This window comes from Barbus barbus (genome assembly GCF_936440315.1).
Source record: "Barbus barbus genome assembly, chromosome: 40".
Classification (NCBI taxonomy): Eukaryota; Metazoa; Chordata; class Actinopteri; order Cypriniformes; family Cyprinidae; genus Barbus; species Barbus barbus.
The window spans coordinates 27,204,658-27,216,729 of record NC_136718.1 but is presented as its reverse complement, the minus strand read 5'-3'; the positions used below and the strand labels follow the sequence as shown (position 1 = coordinate 27,216,729).

The 12,072-nt window shown below is 44.6% G+C and overlaps 1 protein-coding gene across 2 annotated transcripts in view; it reads left to right on the top strand.

Annotated features, from left to right (window-relative positions):
* Positions 1 to 11,749, top strand: part of LOC306859231 (ephrin type-B receptor 4b-like) — a 28,180-nt gene extending 16,431 nt beyond the window's left edge. For both annotated transcript variants that reach the window (XM_079400150.1, XM_079400151.1), the window contains 11 exons: positions 1,046 to 1,170; positions 1,278 to 1,437; positions 1,524 to 1,623; positions 2,929 to 2,990; positions 4,061 to 4,174; positions 4,344 to 4,591; positions 7,543 to 7,758; positions 8,231 to 8,380; positions 8,468 to 8,661; positions 9,615 to 9,773; positions 11,208 to 11,749. In XM_079400150.1, the coding sequence (XP_079256276.1) occupies positions 1,046 to 1,170; positions 1,278 to 1,437; positions 1,524 to 1,623; positions 2,929 to 2,990; positions 4,061 to 4,174; positions 4,344 to 4,591; positions 7,543 to 7,758; positions 8,231 to 8,380; positions 8,468 to 8,661; positions 9,615 to 9,773; positions 11,208 to 11,307 (1,628 nt within the window). In that variant the 3' untranslated portion in view covers positions 11,308 to 11,749. The remainder of the gene's footprint in view (positions 1 to 1,045; positions 1,171 to 1,277; positions 1,438 to 1,523; positions 1,624 to 2,928; positions 2,991 to 4,060; positions 4,175 to 4,343; positions 4,592 to 7,542; positions 7,759 to 8,230; positions 8,381 to 8,467; positions 8,662 to 9,614; positions 9,774 to 11,207) is intronic.
* Positions 11,750 to 12,072: the final 323 nt, after the last annotated feature.

Here is a 12,072-nt window from a genome sequence, read left to right as displayed (position 1 = left end):
CCCATAACGCTTGAGAGGGGTCATGACATGGGCTTTTATTATTGTTTTAATATGCTCTTTGAAGTTTATTTATAATAAAGTTTTTCGCACAAATGTTTTTAATAAATGTGACCCTGGACCACAAAATCAGTCGTAAGGGTCTGAATAAATAATCTTTCCATTGATGTATGGTTTGTTAGGAGAGGACAATATTTGGCTGAGATACAACTATTAGAAAATCTGGAATCTGAGGGAGCAAAAAAATCTAAATATTGAGAAAATCTCCTTTAAAGTTGTTCAAATGAAGTTCTTAGCAATGCATATTACTAATCAAAAATGAAGTTTTGATATATTTACAGTAGGAAATTTACTAAATATCTTCATGGAACATGATCTTAATATCCTAATGATTTTTGTCATAAAAGAGAAATGTATAATTTTGATCCATACAATGTATCGTTGGCTTTTGTGCTCCAGGGATGCATATATGAGGAAAAATGATTATTTTCAGCCCTCGTTCTGAACCTCTCTTTAAAACGAGCCATTTTCGGAGCTCGATTAAATAAATGCTTTGTTTATAATGAGGAGGAGATTTTAAGCAGTGGGAAGTCGTGGCCTAATGGTTAGAGAGTTTGACTCGTGATCCAAAGGTTGTGGGTTCGAGTCTCGGGCCGGCAGGGATTGTAGGTGGGGGGAGTGAATGTCCAGCGCTCTCTCCACCCTCAATACCACGACTGAGGTGCCCTTGAGCAAGACACCGAACCCCCAACTGCTCCCCAGTGACTGCCCACTGCTCCGGGTGTGTGTTCACAGTGTTTGTGCGCTTGGATGGGTTAAATGCAGAGCACAAACTCAGAGTATGGGTCACCAAACTTGGCCACACTTCACTCACTTCCAGCTATAAAAGTTGCAGGATGTTTTAATGGTACAAAGACCTCTTACATCCCAAAAGATCAAGGCAAATTTTATTTCTAATGTCATGACCCCTTTAATAATCATTAATTCTGTAAAAACAGAAGTTGTGATCATAGTTCTGAAGCCTGTGCGTGTGTGTGGGTGTGTGCAGTGGCCGTTCCAGTGTCCAGCATCAGGAGGACTAAAGCGTCTGAGAGCAGTGTCTCCATCAGCTGGACGGTTCCTCCACAGACGCAGCACAGCATTCTGGAGTATCAGCTGCGCTACAGTCTGAAGGTGAGACGGACAGACGAGTGTGTGAGTGTGTGTGTGCATGTGTGGGTGTGTGTGAGTTCCACCTGTGCCTGATCCCTGACCTCTGACCCCTGACCTGTGTGCTGTAGGATCAGGATGACGGTTGGCAGTATGTCAGCAGTAAAAGCAGCTCTGTGGTTCTGAACAATTTAACCCGCGCGTCGCAGTACCAGGTGCAGGTCAGAGCCAGAACCGCTGCGGGATACGGACACTTCAGCCCCACCGCCAACATCAGCACCCTGCCGGACAGTACGCGCACACACACACACACACTCACACACACACACACACACACACTTACGTCTCATATCAGTCTAACGGTGTGTCTCTCTCAGATGAAGAATCTCCGTCACGGATGTTGCTCACCGGTGTGCTGGTTGCTATAGGTCTGCTCATTCTCATCACCGTGGTGATCGTTGCCGTGTTCTGCTTCAGGTGAGATCTGATTGGTGCTTGAATGAGGGGGTGGGGCCTGGGCTTTATTGTTTAAAAGAACTACGTTGACTCGCTATGTAAACACAAACTGCCTTATATCAAAACAGATGTGTATGTGTGTGTGTATGTGTGTGAGAGAGAGAGTGTGTGTGTGTGTGTGTTTTTGTTTTTATAGTCCGGTGGGGACTTAAACCTGAATACACACAGACTCATGGGGACTTGTGTCACGGTGGGGACCTAAATTGAGGTCCCCACGGGTAAACAAGCTTATAAATCACACAGAATTATGTTTTTTGAAAATCTAAAAATGCACAAAGTCTCCTGTGAGGGCTAAGTTTAGGTGTAGGGCAATAGAATATACGGTCTGTACAGTAGAAAACCATTACGCCTATGGAAGTCCCCACAAGGATAGCGAAACAAGTCTGTGTGTGTGTGTGTGTGTGTGTGTGTGCGCGCGGTCCTGGGGTCAGATTCATTGTTCCAGTAAGAGTCTGTATGGAGACAGCACTGGGTGGACACATCCTGTTCCCTACACACACACACACACACACACACTCTCACACATACACACACACACTCTCACACATACACACACACTCTCACACATACACACACACACACACTCTCACACACACACACTCTCACACATACACACACACACTCTCACACATACATGTAGTACATGTATGTAGTTTTTCAAAATGTTCTTGTTTGCTTTTGTCAAAAGTAAAACTAGTTGACAAATAAAGTAAATAATATGTATACAAATTAAGGAAATAATAAAAGAACACAAATTTTTATAAATAAATATTATTTACTGTATTTGTCTGTATTTACTGTATTTTATTTTTACCTCTGAGCGAGCAGGTTTATATCATTTCTACAGACAGTATCATTTGATCAGACGGTTTTCTGATGACATCACTGCTGCTAACAACACAGCACTATCAAACTACATCTGACACACACGCAGACGCTCGAGGTCATGTGACACGAGTGTGTGTGTGTGTGTGTGTGAGGCTCGTAAAGAGAGAGCGAGCAGCTGCAGGGTCTCTCACACAACAGACAGAAACTCAGACGAGTCATGAGAGAGGAATTCTGTCAAACAAACACACACAGCCTGTGTAATCCAATCACACATAAACACAGAGTCAGTCTGTCTGTCTAAACCTGTGTGTGTGTGTGTGTGTGTGTGTGTGTGTGTGTGTGTGTGTGTGTGTGTGTGTGTGTGTGTGTGTGTGTGTGTGTGTGTGTGTGTGTGTGTGTGTGTGTGTGTGTGTGTGTGTGTGTGTGTGTGTCTCTCAGGCGCTTCAGCCGCACGCGGGATCCGGACCCGGATAAGAGCGGCCAGTTCCTGATGAGTCAGGGTGAGTGTGCCGTCTTCTGATCAGGAATGTGTTATACCGTGGTAAATCTGTCAGCACTCACCGCTGATTTATGTTGTTTACGTGTGAGAGTGATGCAGACACATGAGTGATCGTGACTCCGCCGGAGAAACGTGTTATTAGAATTAACATGAGTTTAGTTACTGTTCCCAGGCAACGGTCTGATGCATCGCTGTGGATCGAGGCCCATCAGCAACAGAAAATGTGCTTCATGTGGCGACGTTTACATGACCTGTTTGTATTATTATTTTGACTAAACTCAAAAATATGAATTAATGTTAGTAAACTCGCCTGATAACATAAGGTTACATCAACAAAAGTCATTTTTAATGTGTAGTTTAATCAGAGAGGAAAAAACTCCTGTGTTGCAAAATATGATTGAGAAAGTAAATAATATTTATTTATTAAAAAAAAAAGTGAAATAATATAAAATACTTTTACATAATTAAATATTTGTAATAATACAAATAATAATAATAATAATAAATGTTTGGTGATGAGTTTTTGTCTCAAGGTCTGCATATAAAGTCACACCAGAGGAGTTCAGCTGGCTTTCTGCAGACCAGTCCAGTTCTTCCACACTGACTCAATCAATCATGTCTTTCTGAACCGTGTCTTATACACAGAGACACTGTCATGTTAGAATAGAAAAGGGTTCTGTCCAAACTGTTGATATAATATTAGAAGCACACAATTCCCTAGAATATCATTATATGATTAAACATTAAGATTTATACTCATAGAAATTACTAAAGTAGTCAAACATGTTCATTAGAAGGGGGTGCCAACACTTTTGCAAATATAGTGTAGTTTTAATATTTTTATTAAGTATTTTTAATACGTTTTTTAATATTTTACTGAATGTCCTTTAACTTTTTTTTTAAGTAACAAACATGTTTTGCGTTTACATTTATTCATTAATCAGGCTTTTTTATCCAGTGACTTTACATCATAAAGACACTAATAACCCTGAGAAAAGCTCGTCATACGGTTTCAGACATTGTTGAGATGTTTTGTTGTGGTTGTGGTTTAATTGTGTGTGTTTCTCACAGGGATTAAAGTGTACATCGATCCGTTCACATACGAGGATCCGAACGAGGCGGTGAGGGAGTTCGCTAAAGAGATCGACGTGTCGTTTGTGAAGATCGAGGAGGTGATCGGCGCCGGTGAGAACCGTGTGTGTGATTGTTGAGTGCAGGTGTGGCGCAGGGCTCCTGTTTCTGCGTGAACAGCAGTAATATGGGACACACACCTGATGAAAGCACAGCTCACGTTACGCCATTGTGTGTGTGTGAATCTGATAGTCTTCATATGTGTGTGTGTGTGTGTGTGCAGGTGAGTTCGGTGAGGTGTGTCGCGGCCGGCTCAAGGTTCCCGGGAAGAAAGAGAACTACGTGGCCATTAAGACCCTGAAGGGTGGCTACACAGACAAGCAGAGGCGGGACTTCCTGTCTGAGGCGTCAATCATGGGTCAGTTCCAGCATCCCAACATCATTCACCTGGAGGGAGTGATCACAGCTTCCTGTCCTGTGATGATTCTGACCGAGTACATGGAGAACGGCGCGCTGGACTCCTTCCTGAGGGTCAGTACCTGTGTATCAGTCTGTCTAATGTCGGGTCAGATGTGTCGCCCGCTCTCACCCGTCTCTCTCTCTCTGTCTGATGTCGGGTCAGATGTGTCGCCCGCTCTCACCCGTCTCTCTCTGTCTGTCTGATGTCGGGTCAGATGTGTCGCCCGCTCTCACCCGTCTCTCTCTGTCTGTCTGATGTCGGGTCAGATGTGTCGCCCGCTCTCACCCGTCTCTCTCTGTCTGTCTGATGTCGGGTCAGATGTGTCGCCCGCTCTCACCCGTCTCTCTCTGTCTGTCTGATGTCGGGTCAGATGTGATGCCCGCTCTCACAGTCTCTCTGTCTGTCTGATGTCGGGTCAGATGTGTCGCCCGCTCTCACCCGTCTCTCTCTCTCTGTCTGATGTCGGGTCAGATGTGTCGCCCACTCTCACCCGTCTCTCTCTGTCTGTCTGATGTCGGGTCAGATGTGTCGCCCGCTCTCACCCGTCTCTCTCTGTCTGTCTGATGTCGGGTCAGATGTGTCGCCCGCTCTCACCCGTCTCTCTCTGTCTGTCTGATGTCGGGTCAGATGTGATGCCCGCTCTCACAGTCTCTCTGTCTGTCTGATGTCGGGTCAGATGTGTCGCCCGCTCTCACCCGTCTCTCTCTCTCTGTCTGATGTCGGGTCAGATGTGTCGCCCACTCTCACCCGTCTCTCTCTGTCTGTCTGATGTCGGGTCAGATGTGTCGCCCGCTCTCACCCGTCTCTCTCTGTCTGTCTGATGTCGGGTCAGATGTGTCGCCCGCTCTCACCCGTCTCTCTCTGTCTGTCTGATGTCGGGTCAGATGTGATGCCCGCTCTCACAGTCTCTCTGTCTGTCTGATGTCGGGTCAGATGTGTCGCCCGCTCTCACAGTCTCTCTGTCTGTCTGATGTCGGGTCAGATGTGTCGCCCGCTCTCACCCGTCTCTCTCTCTCTGTCTGATGTCGGGTCAGATGTGTCGCCCACTCTCACCCGTCTCTCTCTGTCTGTCTGATGTCGGGTCAGATGTGTCGCCCGCTCTCACCCGTCTCTCTCTGTCTGTCTGATGTCGGGTCAGATGTGTCGCCCGCTCTCACCCGTCTCTCTCTGTCTGTCTGATGTCGGGTCAGATGTGTCGCCCACTCTCACCCGTCTCTCTCTGTCTGTCTGATGTCGGGTCAGATGTGTCGCCCGCTCTCACCCGTCTCTCTCTGTCTGTCTGATGTCGGGTCAGATGTGATGCCCGCTCTCACCCGTCTCTCTCTCTCTGTCTGATGTCGGGTCAGATGTGATGCCCGCTCTCACAGTCTCTCTGTCTGTCTGATGTCGGGTCAGATGTGATGCCCGCTCTCACAGTCTCTCTGTCTGTCTGATGTCGGGTCAGATGTGTCGCCCGCTCTCACCCGTCTCTCTCTGTCTGTCTGATGTCGGGTCAGATGTGTCGCCCGCTCTCACAGTCTCTCTGTCTGTCTGATGTCGGGTCAGATGTGTCGCCCGCTCTCACCAGTCTCTCTCTGTCTGTCTGATGTCGGGTCAGATGTGTCGCCCTCTCTCACCCGTCTCTCTCTCTCTGTCTGATATCGGGTCAGATGTGTCGCCCTCTCTCACCCGTCTCTCTCTCTCTGTCTGATGTCGGGTCAATTGTGTCGCCCGCTCTCACAGTCTCTCTGTCTGTCTGATGTCGGGTCAGATGTGTCGCCCGCTCTCATCAGTCTCTCTCTGTCTGTCTGATGTCGGGTCAGATGTGTCGCCCGCTCTCACCAGTCTCTCTCTCTCTGTCTGATGTCGGGTCAGATGTGTCGCCCTCTCTCACCCGTCTCTCTCTGTCTGATGTCGGGTCAGATGTGTCGCCCGCTCTCACCAGTCTCTCTCTCTCTGTCTGATGTCGGGTCAGATGTGTCGCCCTCTCTCACCAGTCTCTCTCTCTCTGTCTGATGTCGGGTCAGATGTGTCGCCTCTCTCACCCGTCTCTCTGTCTGTCTGATGTCAGGTCAGATGTGTCGCCCGCTCTCACCAGTCTCTCTCTCTCTGTCTGATGTCGGGTCAGATGTGTCGCCTCTCTCACCCGTCTCTCTGTCTGTCTGATGTCAGGTCAGATGTGTCGCCCTCTCTCACCAGTCTCTCTCTCTCTCTGTCTGATGTTGGGTCAGATGTGTCGCCCACTCTCACCAGTCTCTCTCTCTCTCTCTCTGTCTGATGTTGGGTCAGATGTGTCGCCCACTCTCACCCGTCTCTCTGTCTGTCTGATGTCAGGTCAGATGTGTCGCCCGCTCTCACCCGTCTCTCTCTGTCTGTCTGATGTCGGGTCAGATGTGTCGCCTGCTCTCACCCGTCTCTCTCTGTCTGTCTGATGTCGGGTCAGATGTGATGCCCGCTCTCACCCGTCTCTCTCTCTCTGTCTGATGTCGGGTCAGATGTGATGCCCGCTCTCACAGTCTCTCTGTCTGTCTGATGTCGGGTCAGATGTGTCGCCCGCTCTCACCCGTCTCTCTCTCTCTGTCTGCTGTCGGGTCAGATGTGATGCCCGCTCTCACAGTCTCTCTGTCTGTCTGATGTCGGGTCAGATGTGTCGCCCGCTCTCACAGTCTCTCTGTCTGTCTGATGTCGGGTCAGATGTCTGGTCAGATGTGTCGCCCTCTCTCACCCGTCTCTCTCTGTCTGATGTCGGGTCAGATGTGTCGCCCGCTCTCACCAGTCTCTCTCTCTGTGTCTGATGTTGGGTCAGATGTGTCGCCCTCTCTCACCCGTCTCTCTCTCTCTGTCTGATGTCGGGTCAGATGTGTCGCCCGCTCTCACCAGTCTCTCTCTGATGTCGGGTCAGATGTGTCGCCCGCTCTCACCAGTCTCTCTCTCTCTGTGTCTGATGTCGGGTCAGATGTGTCGCCCTCTCTCACCCGTCTCTCTCTGTCTGATGTCGGGTCAGATGTGTCGCCCGCTCTCACCCGTCTCTCTCTGTCTACAGCTGAACGACGGTCAGTTCACGCCCATCCAGCTGGTGGGGATGCTGCGTGGGATTGCATCTGGTATGAAGTACCTGTCGGAGATGAGTTATGTCCACCGGGATCTGGCGGCGCGAAACATCCTGGTCAACAGTAACCTGGTGTGTAAGGTGTCTGACTTTGGCCTGTCCAGATTCCTGACAGAGAACTCATCTGACCCCACATATACCAGCTCACTGGTGAGGATCTGCTGCTGTCACACATCCGCCAAACCTGCAACACACACAATCACAGTGATGATAAGTTATAGAATTTTACAGAAACCTTGCTTTGTTCTTGTATTACATATTACAATAGATATCCAATATCCATACGACACAAAAAACATCAAAATGCAGAAATCGTCATTTATTTTATCTTACAAATTCTGAACCAAAATTATTAAACAAGAAAGTTACTTTATTTAGTATTTTTCTTTTTAAAAATAAGAACAAAGAAGCAAATTTACAAACAACAGAGCAACAATACAAATGAAATAAAGAGTGCTTTAGTTTTCGTATTCATGTAGACAAACACAGAAAATGAAATGGAGTGTTTACTCTCAGCAGAGAATGGTGGTGTTGTGATGATGATGATGTTGGTGAAGTGTGTGAGTGTCAGTGTCGTTGAGCTCAGAATCTCTGTGTGTGTGTGTGTGTGTGTGTGTCTCAGGGCGGGAAGATCCCGATACGCTGGACGGCTCCTGAAGCCATCGCCTTCCGTAAGTTCACCTCGGCGTCAGACGTCTGGAGCTACGGCATCGTGATGTGGGAGGTGATGTCGTTCGGAGAGAGACCCTACTGGGACATGAGCAACCAGGACGTGAGTGAGGCTTCAGAGCGCTGGTGTAGTCTGACGCACGAGTGTGTTCTGAGCCGAGGGATGATGATGATGTGTGTTTGTGTGCAGGTGATCAACGCCATCGAGCAGGACTACCGCCTGCCTCCTCCCCCAGAATGCCCTGCGTCTCTGCACCAGCTGATGCTGGACTGCTGGCAGAAGGAGAGATCGTCTCGCCCGCGATTCTGTGCCATCGTCTCTGCCCTCGACCGACTGATACGCAACCCAGCCTCACTCAAGATCACCGGACGCATCCCCGATGGGTGTGTGTGTGTGTGAGAGAGTGTGTGTAACAGGAAGTGTTTGGGTGGGAGGCTGAAGTAGAAGTTAATCACCTTCACTGCTGCATCCTGCACTTTCCATTCTGAATGTGAACGGATGAGTTGCTGAAATATTCCAGCTATCTATAAAACATCCGTACACACATGTTCCTCAAATTCAAGCACAGTGCACACAAGCACACCTACAGAACACACACACACACACACACACACACACTAGCAGTCAGAAGTTTGGAATAAATAAGGTTTTTAATGTTTCTGAAAGAAGTCTCTTCTGCTCACCAAAGCTGCATTTATTTGATCAAAAATACAGTAAAGACAGTGAAATATTATTCTAAATGTGCAGCTGTATTTTCAGCATCATTACTGCAGTCTTCAGTGTCACATGATCTTCAGAAATCATAATAATATACTGATTTACTGCTCAACAAACATTTCTGATTATTATCAATGTTGAACACAGTTGTGCTGCTCAATATTTTTGTGGAAACTGTGATGCATTTTATTTTCCAGGATTCACAGATTAATAGAAAGTTCAAAAGAACAGAATTTATTTGAAACAGAAATCTACTGCAACATTATAAATGTCTTTACTGACACTTTTGATCCATTTAATGCAGCCTTGATGAATAAAAGTAATAATTTCCATAAAATATTACTCCAAACTTTTGAAAGGTAATAAAAAATGTATATATTTTTTTCCATTTAAAAATATTTATTTCTTAAGGAACCCATTAATTGTGAAGTCATATTGAAGCAGTTGGTAATGGAAGATTAGTTCAGAAATACACTGACATATGAAAGAACACACTCCGAGAGAGCAGCACACTCAGATCTGGGTTATTTGTGGAAGTACAGCAGCAGCTTCTCAAGTGCACAGGGCTGGTGATGTCACTTCCTGTCTCTGAGTGCAGTGTTGTGTGTGTGTGTCTCAGGCTCTCTCACCCTCTGCTGGACCAACGTCCTCCGCCGCCGCTCTCTCACTGCAGCTCAGTGTCCGACTGGCTCCGGGCCATCAAGATGGAGCGATACGAGGACAGCTTCCTGCAGGCCGGATTCACCTCCATCCAGCTCCTCTCACACATCTCCACCGAGTGAGACACACACTCTCTCACACACACACACTCACACACACACACACATTTAAAACACACACACACTCACAGAGACACACACACACTCTCGCGCGCACACTCTCTCACACACACACACTCATGCACACACACACACACTCACAGAGACACACACACACACACTCATGCACACACACTCACAGAGACACACACACTCTCTCACACACTCTCTCTCACACACACACACACACATTTAAAATTATTTTTATGATTTAATACGAGTGTTCAGTAACCATCACATACCAGTAGGATTATTATCGTAAATGAAAACTAAAAAAAAAAAAAGCTTTTTATAAAAAAGTTTTTTAAAAAAAAGCTAATATTAACTGAAAGAGGATAAAATCTAAAAAAAACTTTTTTCATCAAGTTGCCAAGGCAACATTTTTCATTTACATTTAAATTGATGTACTAAAATAACTAAAATGAACAAATAAATGAATTCAGATTACTGAAATATCAGATTAATAAACTATATAGATATTCTAAAAACACAACTAGTAATAATGACAAAACATCAAAATAAAACTTTTAAATTCAAATGGAAACTGCATAAAAATAAATAGAATATTTATAAAAACTATATAGATATATTTTAACATGAAACCCCCCCAAAAAACTAAATTACTAAAACTTTAACGAAAGTAAAATGAAAATCAAATGTAAAAAATAAAAAATGTCAAAACTCAAAACTAATAACTGACAAAAAAACTAAATAAAAACTCTAACTAAAAGTATAATGAAAACAAAATATAGAAATACTAATTTTATAAGAAAATATATTTAACAAAATATTAATAAAAATTATATAGGCATATTTAAAAAGAACTATGTGACAACTTAAATGACAAAAGAAACTCGTCACTAAAACTTTTCAATTAAAACATTTGACTCCGTTTTAAATTGAACCTTAAAATATAAAAAGAAAATCTGATCCTAAGCATTATTGGAGTAACTGTACTGATATAATGATGAAATATAATGTCATGTATAATATAATTACTGCTGGCAAACCATTAATCGCATCCAAAATATGTTTTTGTTTATATAAAATATATATATATGTGTTCTGTGTATATTTATTCTGCATATATAAATACACACACATACAGTGTATATTTTGAAAATATTTACATGCACATATATTTATATTCTTATATTTTATAGTATATATAAATATATTCAATATATAAACATAACATTTTTCTTAAATATGTACATGCATGTGTTAGTATTAATATATGCATAATAAATATACACGGTACACACTCATATATCATGTAAACAAAAGCAGTTATGATTGTGATTAATGGTTTGCAGCAGTAATAATAATAGAGTAATAACAGTAATAATAATAGAGTATAATAGAGTAATGCTTGAGTCGTGTGGTTTGTCCAGGGATCTTCTGCGGATCGGCGTGACTCTAGCAGGACACCAGAAGAAGATTCTGTCCAGCGTCCAGACGCTGCGGGTCCACGGCGGCTCCCTGCGATACTGACGCTTCCCAGCATTCCCTGCTTCTGCTAGAGCTCTTACGGATCAGACTGATCGACCAATCACTGTGGAGCATCACAGAACCAGCCAATCAGTGTCTCTTTGTTTCACTCGGACTGATGTTCTCCGGAGCGCCTGCTGAAGAGACAGACGAGCGTCACGCCACACACTTCCACACCGGACTTCAGAGGATGACGTCTTACTGTTGCCGTGGCGACGCAGATGCATTCTGGGAGCTTAATCAGATCTTCACATTGAAGATTCATTATAATTATTATTATTATAAAGTGAGATTATTTTGTAATTATTATTTTGTACGTATCAAAACAGCACAAATAATGAACGAATGTTTGTTTAGCAAAAGGACTGTGGGAGCTGTCAATCAAACAGAGTGTAATCTGTGTGACCAATCACATTAAAGATCTGCACTGGCCCCTCCCACCACCTCCACTGTGTGTGTTTTACTGACCAATCAGCATCATCACAGCTTCTAAAAGGTATAACATTAAAAGCACTGGATTACTCCACTGTTAACCATCAGCACTCAACACAACAACAGTCTAATCAAATCAATGCTCAAATGTGTCTCATTTTTAGTGTTTTATTGTTGATTTTAACTGTAGAGATGCAGTAAGTGTGTGTGTGTGTGTGTGTGTGTACACACACACACAGACAGATGAGCTTACATTTGTGGAGCAATCTTTATCTCGTGGCCTAATGGTTAGAGAGTTGGACTCGTAATCCAAAGGTTGTGGGTTTGAGTCTCGGG